Source organism: Microtus pennsylvanicus, chromosome 5 (assembly GCF_037038515.1).
Source record: "Microtus pennsylvanicus isolate mMicPen1 chromosome 5, mMicPen1.hap1, whole genome shotgun sequence".
NCBI lineage: Eukaryota > Metazoa > Chordata > Mammalia > Rodentia > Cricetidae > Microtus > Microtus pennsylvanicus.
Window position 1 is genome coordinate 72,457,183 of NC_134583.1, and position 18,232 is coordinate 72,475,414.

Here is an 18,232-nt window from a genome sequence, read left to right on the forward strand (position 1 = left end):
GTCTAGTGTGGGTGGGGCTGTCCTGTGAAGCCCAAAGTGGTCCAGTGTAAGAACTGGACTTGTCTCCTTACCCCTGACTTTGTTGAGCTAAAAGCTACACTCTCCGCTTGTCTTAGTGATATAACTAAGCCCTTAATCCACCTTGCTAGGCTTCACTGTTTTGAGAATGTCATTTGCTTTGGAATTCTTTTCCTGTGCTATTTGTCTAGAAAGTGCTATGTTTTGCAAGTGTCAAATGGCATGGGATAGCAGAGGCTCTCCCCATCCTATGCCTCAGGTATAAATGGCCTGATTCTTTAAGAAGCAGTTGTCATTCAGGAGAAAATTACAGTTGCCGTGGGTCCAGGGCCACCTCACCTTCTTTTTGGTGGACACACGAGAGCATAGAAAGAGCTCCTTTTCTCTGTCACTGTGCTTCTGTGTGCAATGTTTTCTGCTTGGCCAAGCTTTGTTGCACAGGCCTTCCTTCTAATCCAGCTTTGTTTCCCTCTCTAGATTGGTGGAATACAACAAGTCCTTCCTACGGTAAGTCCGAGATGAGATCGAAGCAGAGCTTTAAGCTCTTCAGCCAAGAGGTTGGAGAGAAGCAGTAATTCTGGGATCTTCTTGAAGTCTGTGGTGGAGCACAGCTCAGGAAGGATAGGAGAAAGAAAATAATTAGGAAGAGGGTACATCTTTCCTGGGACATCCCCAGTGATCCACTATGTTCCCCAAATCCATCTCCTGTCTAATCCATCTCAGAATCAGTTAAGGGATTTGGTGAGAGCCTTCAGGATCCTATCATGGGGCTGGACCATGAGCGGGACCTCAGTTTTTTAATAAGTATCCATTAGTTTACACTTTCTCTTCCACTCAAAGCACCACGGCATTGCAGGAAGACTGGGACCCTGGACTGTGTCAACCAGCACAGGTAGAAATAGGTGCAGTGTTTCCTCTAGAACTTCTCTATTCTCCAGAGAGATGGAAGCCCATACCAGCAAACACGTAGGCTACACGAATAAGCCCTGGGATAGGTATTAATTATGCCCGAAGATCTCTTTATGTCCAGGCTACAGAAACTCTGCACCACTGTTCCAAGGGATATGGTCACCATCATCTGCCAGGGGTGAAATCAGAGGCTCAAGGGAACCTTTCTCCATGAGTACAGGGAATGTCTGAGGCTGTTTCGATGTTGCTTACTTAATGCCTTTTTTGTTTGTTTCTTAGTAAATGAGTCTTCATTGGTACTGAGGCTGGTAAACGGAATGAACCGCTGTCAGGGTCGAGTGGAGATCCTGTACGAAGGCTCTTGGGGCACCGTGTGTGATGATTTCTGGGACATCAATGATGCCAATGTGGTATGCAGACAGCTTGGCTGTGGCCCGGCTCTGTCTGCCCCAGGAAGCGCTCAGTTTGGTCAGGGCTCAGGGTCCATACTTCTAGATGATGTGTCCTGCTCAGGGTATGAGTCTTACCTGTGGCGCTGCCCTCACCCCGGCTGGCGTGTGCATAACTGTGGACATTCTGAAGATGCGGGAGTCATCTGCTCATGTGAGTTGGGTGAACCTCTGCCGTCTTTTTCCTGGAGGAAAGTCCTTCCTATGTTTGGGTCTTACTACTCAATGAATGTAGTAAAATGGCTTTTCCTATTTGTTGAAGCTGCCTTAATTCTTCACTGGGAGTTATTTTTACCCCTTTAAATAAGGCTTGCTGTGGAAATGGTCACTGGTGACCCAAACCTAAGGGACATCAGTCTCTTTAGCACATCACTGGGTAGAAGAATAGAGGAGAAACTTGCTGGCTTCACTGTTTCTTCTCCCATGGTTGAGTTCAGTGGGGGAGAGAAGGAGATGCAGTCAAGAGAGTGAGGAAGATCCTATGTCATTGAGCATCCTCCAGTTCAAAGTGTTCTCTGTCCACACCCATTCACAAGGCTTTCTGAATGAGTGTTTGTTTATGCTCAGGTATTTTTAGGATAAGAGAGGGCTATCTGTGTACATGATGACAATTCCTTGTATTTCTCTGGACCCCACACCCACCACCTGCTAACACTAACCCCCAGGCCTAGCTGGTTCTGTGTAAAGACTGGACCTAGACAAGGCCACATAGCATGTGAATTACTGGACAGCTATGAATTGCAAAGTTCAGACTGTCACCAGATACATTTCTCACCTTGTGGAGGACCAGATAGTGGAATACTAAGTGACCCTCACAAGGAACATCTTCCTGGGAGTTATAGATGGCTACCAATCCCTAGTCTGAGGCAGGGGATGAGCACAGGTTAATGCAGATTCTGCCCAGTGTCCATTCACTCAGGTCAGATGAGTCACCTTCTTATCAGGGCATTTAACATCTTCTTCTTGTTTTCACAGCTTCTGAGCCAACAACCACTCCCAGTCCAGGTGAGTCCAGCTGTCGTTTAAGTCCCGTGTGTCCCTCTTCCTCTGCTTTGCTGGCAATACCAGGCCCTAGCTCCATTCTACTGCAGTGGTTGGATTCTACCGCACTATTGCTTCCCCAGAACTTTCTGTTCTCTGTAAAGTAGAAAGGCAGTTTCTGAGGAGATCACACCTTCCTCCTGTCTGGCCAGTGGAGTGAGAAAGTTGCAGTACTTCATCTGTGTCACTAAGCAGTCTTTCCTGGTGCTCTTAGGATCTATCCTGGGCAGAGCTTGGTCTTGTCCATGAGTTGTGTGCTGGAAACAAGTGAGACTTCTTACAGAATCATTTAGGAGAGATTTAAAACTGTCAGTGGGGTCTGGGCCAGCTTGCTATCCCTGTGATGGGCACCCACACGCGTGGTCGAGGGCATTCCTGGCTCTCTATGGGTTCTTTTCTCCCAGCCACAGTGACTCCCTGGTCCCTGCACTCCATGTCCAGCTACAGTGAGTTTCAGCCTTGATTCCCACTTCCTCACTCTAATGCAGCTTTGTTTTCCTCTCTAGCTTGGTGGACCACAACAACTCCTTACTATGGTATGTATTTTAGATCAAGCTAAAGCGCTAGCCTCCCCAGTGCTCTAACCAACAGGCTGGAGAGAGGGGTGCACATTCTTGGCCTTGCTTGAAATGTGGGGTGGAGCAAAGATGAGAGAGAGAGAGAGAGAGAGAGAGAGAGAGAGAGAGAGAGAGAGAGAGAGAGAAAGAATATGTGGAGGGAGAGACACTAGGGCTAAGGTCTTTATAGGGCACACTCCAGTGACCTGCTCTATTCAACCTGACCCATGACCCAATTACTGAGTCAAGTGATTAATCTATAAATCTGTTCAATGCACTCAGCATCCAATCACAGGACTGAATTCAAGAGTTGGTCTCCAAGTCTTCAGTAGTAAGCTTGTTGGTGGGCATTTCCCATCTAAACCATAATGCTATCTCTGCAAGAAGGCTGTAGCCCTGGACTCCATGAATCAGGATAGGTAGACATGGCTGTAGAGCCATGATCCTTGCTCTAGATGTCTCTGTTCATCAGAGAGGTCCAGACCCTCACCAGCAAATCCAAACATCCTTGGAAAAAACCCCGAGATAGGGGCTAAGAATCCCTTTGTATCCAGAGTCCATGAACCCTGCACAGGTTCAAGTGGCCTATTCCCCACCATTGTCTGCCAGCCAGGGAAAGCAAGGGTTTACTAGCTTAACCAGTGGACTCCAGTTTCAATGGGAGACCTTGCCTCAAAACGCACCCAACTACCAATGAATGTTACATCACACACACACACACACACACACACACACACACGAACAGGCCCCTAGGCTTCAGTGCATGTGCAAGGGCTAGGCTGACTGTGATTGGGGCTCCTCCCTTGGATACTGTGTCAAACATTCTTCCTCCTGCCAGACAGCCGTGTGTTGTAATCTGGGGTCATCAGCGTTTCCACTCTTTCCTTCCAGTCAACTACACCTGCGGAGGTTTCCTGACCCAACCCTTTGGGAACTTTTCCAGTCCATTCTACCCCGCGAACTATCCTAACAATGCCAGATGTGTGTGGAACATTGAGGTCCCGAACAACTACCGTGTGACTCTGGTCTTCAGAGATGTCCAGTAAGTGTGGGTGCAGAGCAGATGTTAGGGGGGGAAATTCATTTAAAATAAGGGCTCTAGTTTTGATATGGAGAGCAGGCCATGGAGGATGAAGTGGGAGCAAGCACACAGGAATTTGAAAACCTTCTGACTTGAAGTTCCCGTGTTGTCCTGCATTTAATGCACAGCCATGGGATGCCACTCTCCTAAGCCTCAGCCAGAAGAAGGGTTAGAATGTCTGCTTTGCTCATTTTGCTCATCAGGGGGTCACCGGCAAATGTGGGAATGCTGGGAATTGTTTGCAGTGGGAGGGAAATTTACGGCTAGGCAATGCTAGTCTTGGGAGCACAATATACAAGCCCACCTGTTCAGGGTAGCCCTTTCCTCATCGACCCCGTCCTTTCTGCGAGTCCTCAGGAGCCAGGGTGCTCGCCTTACCAACGCTTATGTAAAGTTCCGGCCACTCATAGACTGACAAACAAAAATGTCCTTGGGTGGAGGAGGTGTCTCCAAAAGCTTAGTAACATACACTTCATCTGGGAGGCAAGTGGCTCAACTGGCCAAAAAACTGGGACCTGTATTCTCTACCACCCTAGCGACGGGGCCCACTGCTTGGGACTTTTCGGGAATTATTTTTTTCCTACACGGAGACCCATTTGGACCTCCCTTCAGTATGTATAGCGCACTGCGTTCGTCTTAGCAGATGAGAAACCTGAGCATGAGGGAGGTCCCGTGTTTCTTTCTTTCACCAGTCATCTCTGTCACGCTGCATCCATTGGTAGTTGTTTTATTCTGGAAGGGACCTGGGAGCACTTTGAAAGGACCAATCAAGGTGTTCTCTGACGACCTTTCTCAGGGAGAGGGACTGTAGACCTCATACAAGTGACCTTAGATGGCATTTTGAAGACAAGGCATAGTGGTCTTGGCAGGATGAATTGCCCCTGGGTTTAAGGAACTCATCTGTTCTTTCAAATAATGGCCTTGGCCCGTGTTTCTGTGAGGATTGAGTCCTCATCCAAGTCTGGACAGTAGAGACGTAACTGCTTGTTTTGTCTCTTCAGGCTTGAGGGGGGCTGCAGCTACGACTATATTGAGATCTTCGATGGCCCCCACCACAGTTCTCCTCTCATTGCTCGCGTTTGTGATGGGGCCCTGGGCTCGTTCACGTCCACATCCAACTTCATGTCAGTGCGCTTCATCAGTGACCACATTATTACCCGGAGAGGGTTCCAGGCTGAGTACTACTCGGACTTTGCCAATAACATCACCAGTAAGTTCCCTTGTCACGGCAAAGGCGTGTTGGGACTGGGGACATCCCTGAGAGCCTTCTGCTCCTGCATTGTCCTGGGATTATAACATAGAAAAGTTATAGCACCCACATTGTGGCCCCTATGGTTGATTTCCTATATTGCCTATTGAGAGAGGCTGTGTACAGTGAGTCTTGGGACTCTGGATGTACAAAAGAGGGTCAAGGGCTAGCACCATTGAGAGTTATGCTGAACTTAGCATGGTGGCAAAGAATAAGAAGGTAGCTGGGCAGTGGTGGCGCACGCCTTTAATCCCAGCACTCGGGAGGCAGAGACAGGTGGATCTCTGTGAGTTTGAGGCCAGCCTGGTCTACAAGAGCTAGTTCCAGGACAGGCTCCAAAGCTACAGAGAAACCCTGTCTCAAAAAAAAAAAAAAATAAGAAGGTGTAAGGTGGTGTCCTCAATAGCAAGTGACTTCGTTGTGAGCATCTGTCTCACGTGTGGACCCTGTGTGGACCCTGTGTGTCAGCCATCTCCAACTGTGTACCTTGGGAAAGACCCTTATGAAGGTCATGGGGTTTGGAATCCTGACTCAGGGCACCCTCTGCTCTGTCCTTCAGGTCTCCTCTGTTTGTCAAATCACATGCGAGCCAGTGTGAGCAGGAGCTACCTTCAGTCCATGGGCTATTCTGCCGGAGAGCTTGTCATTCCTGGTTGGAATTCAAGTTACCAGTGTCGGTCCCAGATAACACAGAGGCAGGTCATATTCACAATTCCCTACACGGGCTGTGGCACTACCAAACAGGTAAGCCGGCACCACCCACTCCATTGAGCATGCTTTCTGTTTTCAAAAATTTACTCTCTCTCTCTCTCTCTCTCTCTCTCTCTCTCTCTCTCTCTCTCTCTCTCTCTCTCTCTCTCTGTGTGTGTGTGTGTGTGTGTGTGTGTTTGTGTGTGTGTTAGCAAACCTTTGCATGCATGTGGAGGTCAAAAGACAACTTATGGGAGCTGATACTTTTCTTCTACCATGTGAGCCCTGGGAATAGAATTAAACCTGTTAGCCTTGGCCACAAGTGCCGTTACCCACTGAGTCATCCCACCAGCCCTGAGCGTGATTTATTACAAGGTCATATGTAGTGCGTCTAGAACCCTGGGGATCTAGAAGTTATGGCTGTGGTATAGTCAGAACATGATTCATGTGAAGAGAGACGGGGCCTTTGGTATGGTAGTATGGTAGCCACAGCTGCTTGCAGATAGGAGGGATGAGGAGGCCAAAGGGGGAAGCCGAGCATTTCCACAGTGTGGCCAGCAGAGAGAGCATCCAGCAGGACTCCACTCACACACATCCCAGGATGGATTTTGCAGTATCTGGGGCTTCTACAGTTTCTTTTGAGATGGGAGAAAGAAGCAGAAGTGCCCTAAGTCAAAGATGCAAACACACTACTTCCCTGAGTTCTACAGCAACAAACACATGGCCATGGCTCTGAGAAGGCCAAGGCACTGCCATGGTTCACACTCATTTGGTTGCCACAGTTGCCATTTCTGGAGTGGCCAACAGCAGGGGCAGCCAGCCTTGTGACCTTGTACTGTGACAATGTCATCTACAAAATTCATGCTGGGCTACTGCGCGTAGACTTACAGAAGCGTGTACCTCCCTCAGTGTTGTGAGAAACGCAGCCCATGGATCATCACGTGTTGGACATGACTAACAAAGTGGTTACCTGTCTGAGTTTGCCTGAGACCAGGAAGATTTTAGCACAGACTATTCCATAACTCAGACACCAGTCATGGGCAGACTGGGACCATTGTCACCCTATCAGTGGAAGATGCCGTGATGAGTCTGGGCCACACTCCCCAAATCTTTTTTTATCTTATTATTTTTTTTTGAAACAAGTACACCAAGTAGTTCTTGCTGGTTCTGTAGAGCAGACTGGCTTTGAACTCCGAGAGATCTGCCGACCTCTGCTTGTTGAGTGCTGGGATTAAAGACTTGCACCGCCATGCTAAATTCTTAAGTATTTTTGTATTGCCACCCCACTTTAAAGTGAGGAAACTGAATTAAGAGAGGTCAAGTCCATTGCCCAAGGCCACTTAGTCCCAGATGGGGGCAGGACTGACTTCAGAAGTCACAGATCTAAGAAACATTCTGCTGAGGAACAGGAGCCAGACACAGAAGAGTCTCGTAAAAAAATAAAAAAGAGATATGTATATTACTATTAGAGATGTCCATTCATACTAAATTTAGCAAAAGGGAATGCCTGTGCAATGGGTAAAAGGCCATCGTGGGTGACCTGTTTCTAGGTTGGACGATGTGACTTTGGAGGCAGGATGGAGATGCTTAGACCATGGCAAAGGGGCGTGTCTTACTACCGATGAATATACAGGACATGCACGTTCAGATGTCTGTGCATATTCAGGGTCATGTTCATGCACCAGACCCAGGATAAGCATTTTCTACATGTTAGGCCCTGGGTGTAGTACTAAGGAGGAACTCCTTCTCAGTCCTCCGACACGCAGTTACCCCAGAGAGGAAGCAGAACCTTAGTCTACCAGGTGGGTCTTGGTCACATATGGTTGTGTGTGAGGGCCTGGTCACCCAGATCTCTTGGTAAGACTCTACACCCAAGAGTTCCCTCTGAGAGGAATTTGGTGAGTGAGACAAGCTCCTTGGGGGAGGAATGTGTATCAACCAGGCCAAGGAGGTGGCTTCTCTGACCCAGTTTTTGTATTTTGCTCTGTAAACTTGCTGCTTGAGAGTCAGCCCACCCAAGGCAACTACTGATCCTTTTTCCAGATGTGGAGCCTGGAGGATCGTTTATCTCAGCAGCTCACTGGTGGTGCTTCATAGACGGCTACGGGCATCTCAACAGCCTGCCAGCCCTGCCTCTTTTGACTTGAGTGAACCTGGGTAGCACATGCTGCAATCCGGTTTCTCCTCTTTTGAAACAGCCGCATCGCCTGCCTAACTGAATGCTTTAGAGGCAGGGATAGTTTTATTAGTCTTTGCCATCCTTGGTGTCCTGGTACGGAGCCCAAGACTTTATAGTAGTGCCAACAGCTATTATGTATGCCAGGCACCGAATTAAGACTTCTACCGGAGATTTAAAAGTCCCAGGATGTGATCCTCCACTTACTCACAGGAGATAAAGGCTTAGAGAAGCTGAGCCCCATGCCCAGGGCTACCAGCTCATGAGCTTTGGAGTCCGTGTGCTCTGTAGCGGGAGTTGTTCATGACTTGGCCAGCCGGCCACACCTACTATTGGCTGGCATCATGGAATAGATGAGCTTTCTCCCAGAAAAAGGCATTCCAGGGCAGTGAGAGCACAGGTCTCTCTGAGAGCATAGTTGACTCATGTCCAGGACTTTCTGTCACTTTGGCTGCCTTTCTCCCTGGGTAGAGGCCTAAGCAAGAGTTTTAATCTAGAGTTAGGATGGCTCCCTCAGAGCAGGAAGTAAGGTCACACTCCATGTTTGCTGTTCAGGGCAGGTTCCGAATGGAGCCCTGTCAAAGAGGAGAACATGGACTTTGTGACTACACTCATGTTATACAGAGTTTGAAAGACCCATGTGGTTTATAACACCATTGGTACCAGAATACAAATGTTTCATCTGCTTAGAGAATTTAGAGGAGAAATACAATGTGATTCCGCTGACGTCATGAAGAGCATGGAGTCCCTTCTGCGGTTCTTCCCCAGACCTGGGTCTGGAGAGCAGGCTCTGATGTGCTCTGCCACACAGACTGGCCCTGCCCTAGGCTCCGGCCAGCCTGAGGTGAGAGAGACCAGATTAGAAAAGATGAGCAGAGGGTCAAAGAGGTTTTCCAAAAGCTCTTATCTCATGGTAATGTTTTCTGAAAGGAACACATGCAAAATAGAGTTCTCAACGATAGACAAAAAGGGGAAGGCTCTCTCTTCTGAAAGAAAATCATATTTAAGCTGTAGAAGTGCTGGAAACACAAGGGAGCTTTTGCAGGTCCCAATCAGTTAAGATAGAATTTCACCCTTCACAGTTCACATGACTATAGTGGAAAGCTCACTTTCTCTGTCTGTCTGTCTCTGTCTGTCTGTCTGTTTATGTCTACTCTGGCCTGCCATGCCCTGCCCTTTTCCCCACTGTTAAGAGCACAGTTGCTTTAAATTCCTGACACTGTCCGTGTCACCATGGTAGAATTCTCCAGCCCATATGGCATGCAGGGCTCCTGGCACGGGACTGGGAGAAGTGCATCGCAGCACCCAGGCTGTGAAGAGCTCACAGCCCCAGTCTGGTGAAGGTGTCCCTGTGCTTTCCTTACTTGGAGCCAGACAGTCACCAACATGGTGCTTCCAGGAATCACTGTCCATGGGTTTCCTCTTGGCCATTAGGTCTTTGCCTTCTTGCCACACCCTCTATTAAAGTACTTCCGGGCCACTGGCTTCATTCCTTTCAATTGCTTCATAGATCCTTTCAGATGCTATTGCTGCTGTTGCTATACCAAGAGAACAGAGAGAGACATGTTTAGACATCACCCTTTCCTTAAGATGCTCACAGGCCCCAGGCGTAAGGTTCCTGGCACGGCAGCTCTCAGAGATAGTAGACACATTACATGTCACTAGCCAATGGCTTCCTTATGAGTAACTGCTCCGTGAAAATCACAGTGGTAAATAGCTCTATAGTACAATGAGTTGAAGCAGGAACGGCATTATTTAGTTGCTCACCTGAGGTTCTGGGAAGTCTCATCCTCAGGGGTCAAGACCTGCTTCAATTGTAACTGTGGTTCTCGTGGCTCCTGTGTCCATCACCACACTGAAGAAGCCACCAGTCACTCAAAATAGAAAACATTCTACTCTGATAATACCAGGACCCTCTCATGAGTATGAAACCAATTGCTCTGAGAACCCAGTGACAGCGAGAATAGACTCAGTACATCCTGCTCTGAATCCTGAACCACGGAGTCTGAGCTTGGTCAGAGACACTGCAGATCAAGGGCTGTGCAGACATCCCCATTTTGCCACAAGGAAGAGCAACAAGTACAGATTATCATGGCCTGAGCCACCATGTGCTAGAGAATGAGGGGGTGTGGGGGACATCTGGCTGGTTAAGCTGACATCCATCCTAGGTATCAGCAGCCACAAGGCAGACAGGTGACACCTCTGTGTGATTCCGCGAGAGTCCCTCTGAGCCCTTTCTCTCGCACTCTAACCCAGAGCAGCAGGGACTGACCTGCTCTGCTTCCCTCCGCTAGACTGACAACGAGACCATCAACTACTCCAATTTCCTCAAAGCAGCAGTTTCGAATGGCATCATCAAGAGGAAGAAGGACCTCCACATCCATGTGAGCTGCAAGATGCTTCAGAACACCTGGGTCAACACCGTCTACATCACCAACAACACCGTCGAGATCCAAGAAGTCCAGTACGGCAATTTCGATGTGAACATCTCCTTTTATACATCCTCCTCCTTCCTGTATCCAGTGACCAGCAGCCCATACTACGTGGATCTGGACCAGAACTTGTACCTTCAGGCTGAAATCCTCCATCCTGATTCCTCCCTGGCCTTGTTTGTGGACACCTGTGTGGCTTCACCATACCCTAATGACTTCTCGTCTTTGACATATGATCTCATCCGGAGTGGGTAAGGACTTGTGGATGGCACAGTTGCAAATTTTTGCCTTATAACTCACACACAAGTAGCCAAAAATCACTCAGGGACTGTATATTTTTGGCTAGCTGAGTTTGAGCTAAGATAGTTTTCTACATGTGGCTTTTTGCCTTTTGAGGACCCCTCATGCTCTTTCCCGGGTTACATTCCCGATTAAGAGGACAGGTTATTAGGCACCATGTCCTGTTAGCATGTGGGAAGAGAGGAATGAGTCACCAATGGTCACTCAACTGGATGGCGATAAACTGGCGTTTATAAACTCTAGCCTTAGGGTTAGAACATGAACATGACATGGGAAACACACTGATTTGAGAGAAGACCCAAACTAAAGTACACAGATCTCTGCATCAGTTTCTGTACCGCAAGCCAGTGGGAGATGGTGGCAAGGATTAGATGTTGGGAAGGCTAAATGAGAAAGGATGACAGACCCAGAGAGCACCTCATAGCCAGCAGGTGACCTAGAAGGTCACTGCACCAAAGGCCCTCACACTCTCTGTCCGCTAGGAATGCCACTTCTCCATTATGGTTCAGGACATGTTGAGGTTGACTCAGTGGAGACCAGATTGGTTGCACTGGGCTCCTCTGCTCCAGTGTCCCTGGAGGAGGCTCTTTAGGGGAGGTGTGATGCTTCTGTACTCTTGGAGGAGGTCTGACATGTTGGGTGTGCAAGTCCGGCCCCCACTGTGTAATCTCTGCTGGTGGGAATGGTACCTCTTGGCTTAGAAGCCAAGACACCCGAGTAGCCATTGCCTCTGATGGGAAGCCATAGTGTCAAGGGAAGTAAGGGCTGGTAGTAAGTGGCTGGGCAGTGGTCTTAAACCTCACACCAACCTGAGATGTCAAAGACAGCCTCACATCCTAGGAACTCTTTGAACATGAATATCAATTCAATAAACAGAGAATGGGCATCTTCTCGCACAGTCTGTATAATGGGTTCAGGTTGGAACTGTCCCCTTGGAAACACAGCAAATGCAGGAAGAAACTTACCCAGACCCCGTTTGCTCTCCATAGTAACCAAGCAGTGTCTGAGTGGAGTGGGGTGGCTAACATGAATGGCTCACCTATGAGCAAGTAGTCCTTGACTATGGTGACAGTCTGCCATATATGCGGCAATGCCATTTGTGATGACAACTGGGCCTGGAGCATAGCGACTCACTAGTTGCACCCTGGCCCTCAACCACATCATCCATGTAGGGGCCCCTAAAAGTAAACTGACTGGTGGACCTGGGCCACTAAGTTCTGACCTATGCAGTGTTCCCCCACCTCTAGCCCTGCTTCTACCCAATTCTTCCCCAAATGCTCCTCCTCTGCACAAACCTCCAAATACCCTTTCCCTTGGAATGCTAATACGGCTGCAGTACAGAAAAGAATTCTGGGTATTTCAGGGCTGTTAAGTTGAGGGGAAAAGCAAGAAGGAAGCTCTGGGAGAAAGGAGGAAGATGGCAAATTGACACAGAACTAATCTTGCCGGACAGCCAGGCTGCCCTGGGACAGTCCTCCTAAGAAGCATTCTATTCTAAAGGCCAGGCAGTGTTCCTCGCTTCTCTCTCGCCCATCACTTAAGCTTCACTATTATAGATGCACATGGATTGTCTCCTGTAGACAGCCTCATCTTCTCAGTGATATTCCTTAAGTCGATTGGCTGACAGATTCCTTCACTCGCCAGCAGAGACAAGGTGCCCAAGGGAAGAGGAAGTGCTGGATATAGGAGTTCCAGTCCTAGAGAGAACTGCCAACATTGTTGTGCAGTTGCCCAGGGGCAGGCCAGGCTGTGTGTGTGTGTGTGTGTGTGTGTGTGTGTGTGTGTATGTGTGAGCTCAGCAGAGAGGCCCTAGGGCCCTAGGAAACAAGGGGTGTGTGTGTGTGTGTGTGTGTGTGTATGTGTGAACTCAGCAGAGAGGCCCTAGGGCCCTAGGAAACAAGGGGTGTGTGTGTGTGTGTGTGTGTGTGAGCTCAGCAGAGAGGCCCTAGGGCCCTAGGAGACAAGGGTCAGGGAGCATGGAAAATGTTCAGCCTACATCTGAATGTCACCGTTTGAAGCCCAGTGACCAGAAAAGGGAAGAAGGGACCATCTCCTTTCCTGATCGCCTCTGGCTTGCTCTTGGATTCCATACTTGAGCTTCCCTGGTTACCCGACTGGACTGAGCTTGTCACACCAGATGGTCTGCTGGGCTGCTAGGACTTATGGGCACCCCTCACAATGAGTGTGTGGTGGTGCTGGAAGCCCAGGTTGCAGGATGACTGCAGAGAACAAGGGCACAGAGGGGAGCCCATGCCTCAGCAGACTAACTGGTTCCTTTCCTTACTTCCAGATGCGTGAGAGATGAAACTTACCAACGCTACTCTTCACCGTCGCCACGCATTGCCCGCTTCAAATTCAGTTCCTTCCACTTCTTGAACCGCTTCCCCTCGGTGTATCTGAAGTGTAAACTGGTGGTGTGCAGAGCCTATGATTTCTCTTCCCGGTGCCAGAGAGGCTGTGTGGTGAGATCCAAGAGAGACGCTGGCTCCTACCAAGAAAAGGTGGACGTTGTCCTGGGACCCATCCAGTTGCAATCCTCCGACAAAAATAAGAGGAGCCTGGGTAAGTGGTTACCCTCAGATCCAATCTTCCACTGGGATCCTTGATTCTGGTCAATTTGGGATATTTTTGTTAGTGTTATTGGCCAACTCAAACTGCACACCAGTCAATGAATTAGGCCTGCTCGCGGCCTTTCCCCAAGGCTCACGGTTACACATAGGTCCTAGGCAAGAGAGTTGTGGTCTGGAGCTCCCAGAATCCTTATCTATAAGGTGAGAAGGCTAATGTCTCCTAAGACTATTAAGAGGGCTTACTAAAACAATGCTCCTTAAATCACCTTGGTCCTTGTCTGGTGTAAAGCACTGAATGAATGTAAAGCAATGAATGTACTACAGTTTTTGCTGTTAACATAATTAATAGGAATATTATTCTTCATTATTGGCACCGAGAGAGCACAAAAAATGGGGACAGACCTCTGTAGTCTATTAAACCAGAAGCAAACTTTATTTAGAAAAAGAAAAATATTAAAAAATCACCCCGGGGCTCAAAAGCTTACCTGCAGCTGGGACAACAACCAGCGTGCAGGTGGTTTCAAAACCATGGCAACAGGGGCTGGTGTTGGGCCTCTTTTTAACAGGAAAAACAATCAGGTGTGGGTCAAAGAGCTTTTACAGCCTTGAGGCCAGGTTTAAAGTCACAGTACATTTTAAGTTTTACAACTTTTGGTTATAGGCTGTTAACTTAGCATGTTTGTGAAAGTCTGTGGCCTAATCAGCCACTTTTCACTGTTCCTGAAAGAATGTAAGACAGACGGTAGAGTCACATAGGGGACAGTTAAAACTTGAGGGAATACAAGCAGAGTATTGCACTTAGAGGCAATAGTTAGAAGCTAACCTTTGTCTGCAGGACCTGCCTAGCTGGGAAGCTGGGAGGCGGGAGACAATTGTTAAAGGTTTACCTCTGTGCACAGTGGCTGCCAGGATGGCTGCTCTGAAGGCAGAAAGTGTTTGCTAAAGGTTAATAGGTTTTTGTTATTTTTGCTATAACCTTTTGCTAAAGGTTATTTTTCTCTAAAACATGTTTGGGCTTACAATTTTATATTTCTATATTCTTGGACCCTTTATTTCTATATTCGATTCCTAGACTCTTCACGCATCAGGGAGTAACAGGTGTTTTGAATTCGCCAGTTGGGTGGGGCATGAACATACAGGCAGCATGAACTGATTTTGACTTCCGGTGTGGGGGGGGCGGGTCTGGCACTAAGTGAGACATTTTACTCCCCATCTAGACTGAGTGGTAGGGTGTGATTTCTGCTCTGTTGTTTGTTGTGGGCATTGACCAGGAGATGCCCATGGTAGGAGTCCTAGGGCTTCTGACCCAGGCTGGCATCAGGTAGGGTGACAGGGGCAGAAATGGGTTTATTATATTGTCACAAACCTACCCCTAGATCAGGGCAACACCATCAATCACCCTCTGGGAATCATCTGTGATAGCTTCCTGTCCTCATGCCCCATAGTAGGCTGGTCCCTACAGCAAGCTGACTGTAGACTCTTATTCATTCATTTATTAAATACTTACCAAAGGCTTATGGTATGGCAGGAGGCAAAACCAAAACCAAACAAACAAACAAATGGAAAAACAGGTGTGGTCAGAGCAGACCTTGTGCATAGCTGGTGCTTCCACTGGGGTGGGACTTTGTAGAAAAGGAGAGTGAGCAAAGTGAAGAGGCAGGTGGTGCCCAATGTCTGTTTTCCCTGTATGCCTGCAGTCACCACAGTAGCTCGGGTCCTGCATTCCCTTCGCCTGGGGTTTTGTCACCATTTTGCAACTGGCTTAAATGCCACAACTCTCATCTACAGACCCAATCCAGAATGTTCTCCCAAAGCCCAGGTCTGAGTCTTGCAAAGACCCTTCCCTAACTCCCCTCGCCGGCAAGACAATGGTGTGTAAATCTCTCTAGTCCAACACTCAGCTGCTTCGTGGAGGCTAGCCTCGGTTTCCCCTTCTCCCATTTCCTTATCCGTCTCGACCCAAAAGTTCTGATAAGAACCATCCAGTTCCTTGTCTTCTCTGCCATTCTCTGGTCTGTGCCCTATACTTCTCCATCACCACATTCTCTTTTCTTCCACAGACTTGGCAGTGAAGGATGTGGAGAAGCCAGTTAACTCCCAGGCGGCCTATCCCACCGCTGCCATCTTTGGTGGAATCTTCCTGGCCGTGGTCCTAGCTGTGGCTGCCTTCACGCTGGGAAGGAAGACACGCGGTGCCCGTGGCCAACCTCCAAGCACTAAGATGTGAAGCAAAGCGCACCCAGACATTGATTCCACATGCCCAGATTCCCGGAAAAGACAAAAGGAATGAGCCTGTGATGCTTTGCACCCGGATACACTGCAGCTAGGTTTTCCCTTAGCATGAATGCATGGCAAAGTATGTTGAGACGGCGGAGGAGAAAGGTGGGGCCCAAGTTCCCCCAGGGTCTACAGGCTGAAGGCTGGGAAGGACATAGCAGAACGAGACCACTGTCGACAACCCCCACACCTAGGAGCCAAACACTGGAGCAGCAGTGATTTCTCTAGCTAGTTCCCCTTCCCCATTTTATAGCCAACTTTCTCAACCTGTAGTGTCAATCAATCTCAGTCTGTCCTCATAATGAGGCAACCTAAATAAAGACTCTTTTTTAAGGCAAGTGTCTGCTTGGTCATTTTCTGTAGAGGTAGACCCCACATGCTGGCTTCCCTCGCGTCAGACAGCTGTGAGGACACGGCAACAGAAATGCTGAAAGGTGAAGGGACTCTGCTTCAAGGCTTCCAAAACCTTCAAGAGGATGATCATCTTCAGTCCTCCCAGACTCTTTGTCTTTCCATTCATGACGCAACGTTCAGAGCTATGGGATGGGAAGGGCTCGGAGGAGGGTACAGATGCCTAGGACAGGAGTCCTGTTTGCAGAAAGTCTCCGGGGAGAAGCGTGACTGGTCATCACAGAAGATAAAGGGATGAAACGGGTTCCAAGAAGGCAGTGAATGAGTGACGCAGATGGTGGGACCCAAGCCCCTAGGTACTGTGCTGGCAATACCAATGCCAGGAGCCAGGCTCAGGCCCCAACCAGCGGCTGCTGGGATGATCCCGACTATGAACACGTTGCTAGAGTTAGGTGAGACCCCTAGGACAGAGGGCCAGAGAAGTCCAGCAGCGATTCAGCCACAGCTGCCAGCTCTGACCAGAGATGGTGAGACATGCCCGTCACCTACTGTGCAAGTTTCAGCAGCAGTGGGTGGGGTGGGGATGGACCCATGAGCCCTTCCAGCATGCAGAGGAGCTAGGAGGCCAGGGTATATCTTGTCAGTTTTCATTCTCCTGGCCTTCATCACCCATAATCATGTCCAAGCCCGGGGACACTGGAGAAAGTCCTGACAGATCACTCTGTGTGGGCAAACTGTAGACTTCAGTCTGGGCTAGATCTGAACAGATGTGAACCTTCATAGAACTCCAAGTTTGGGCGACACCTCAAATGAAATGACAGGCACATGGTGGGTAAAAGAACAGGAAATATCAAATCTGTTTTGAGCTGTGTCATGCATCTTTCTGGGTTGGAGCTTCCAGGCAGACAGCTCTCCGTAACCCTTTAGCCATCCCAGTTGTGGAGGCTAGAGGGCGCTGCAGCTCAACATTAGTGCCGTCTTGTTACTGGGCCTCCCTCTCTCCCTCCTTTCCTGTACTAATGGTGTGTGCGTATGGGTATAGTCCGACCCCGCCCTGTGTGTGCACCCAAAGTTGACATTAGGTGTCTTTCCTGATAGCTTCTCACTTTATTGAGATAGGGGCTCACACTGAACCTGGAGCACCCCACTTTTGCTAGTCTAGCACGCCAGCTTGCTCTGTCTTCCCCTTCTCAAGTTCTGGGTTTAGAGGCAGCTGCCACGTCCACCCGAAGAAGCCTTTTTCTTCCTTTAGCTGAGCCTGTCTGTGAATCTCTAGTCCCTAGACCGATCCCAGACTTCCCAGAAAGACTTCAGGAGAATGGCCCAGCCAACTCTTACTTCCCCAAGGAAGTTTACGAATTTCAAGTTGTCAGACTCTTGGGGTATCAGGGGTATCAGGGGTATCAGGGGTATCAGGGGTCAACTGGTTCCAGCTTATCCCCACTGGTATAATGTGTCCAACTTCACTTAGTGTGCCCACCACTCTGCACCATGGGTCAGAACCTTCTGTCTTGGTTTGCTTTTTGTTAACTGGACACAAGCCAGGGTCATCTGGGAAGAGGGAACCTTAACTGAGAAAATGTCTCGATTAGAATTGGGGCATTTTCTTTATTAATGATTGATACAGGAGGGCCCAGTCTATTGTGGGTGGTGCCACTCCCAGGCAGCTGGTCCTGGGCTATATCAGAGAGCAGGCTAAGTGGCCAGGGGTAACAAATCAATTAGGAGTGTTCCTCCATGGCCTCTGCTTCGGTTCGTGCCTCTTGGATCCTGCCTCAGTTCTCCTAGATAACAGACTCTAGCCTAAGAGCCAATTAAACCCTTTCCTCCCCAAGTTGCTTTTGGTGTTTCACCGCAGCAATAGTTACTGACTAGGACAAAGGACCTGCTCTAGTGGCCCACTCCCTTAAACCCGGTCCTATAACCCCGCCAGCGGGGGGCCACATTAGTCTGAGGGAAACCATTCAGACTCAATTCTTAATGGTTACCAGATTGTTTCTATGGGAAAAAATTAGAGGTAAGAATGTCCTAATCTTTCAACTTGCTTGTAATTGTCCCCTAGCTTCAGTAGAAATATAGGTGTGATTTGTGTTAACCTCGAGAACGGTAATAAGAGATATATACATCCCACA

The 18,232-nt window shown here is 48.7% G+C and overlaps 1 protein-coding gene across 1 annotated transcript in view; it reads left to right on the forward strand.

Moving 5' to 3' along the window:
* Dmbt1 (deleted in malignant brain tumors 1) overlaps positions 1 to 16,077 on the forward strand; it is a 56,227-nt gene extending 40,150 nt beyond the window's left edge. The window contains exons 23-30 of the mRNA XM_075975204.1: positions 2,352 to 2,381; positions 2,924 to 2,953; positions 3,866 to 4,016; positions 5,057 to 5,265; positions 5,864 to 6,048; positions 10,465 to 10,853; positions 13,193 to 13,464; positions 15,533 to 16,077. Of these exons, the coding sequence (XP_075831319.1) occupies positions 2,352 to 2,381; positions 2,924 to 2,953; positions 3,866 to 4,016; positions 5,057 to 5,265; positions 5,864 to 6,048; positions 10,465 to 10,853; positions 13,193 to 13,464; positions 15,533 to 15,699 (1,433 nt within the window). The 3' untranslated portion in view covers positions 15,700 to 16,077. The remainder of the gene's footprint in view (positions 1 to 2,351; positions 2,382 to 2,923; positions 2,954 to 3,865; positions 4,017 to 5,056; positions 5,266 to 5,863; positions 6,049 to 10,464; positions 10,854 to 13,192; positions 13,465 to 15,532) is intronic.
* Positions 16,078 to 18,232: the final 2,155 nt, after the last annotated feature.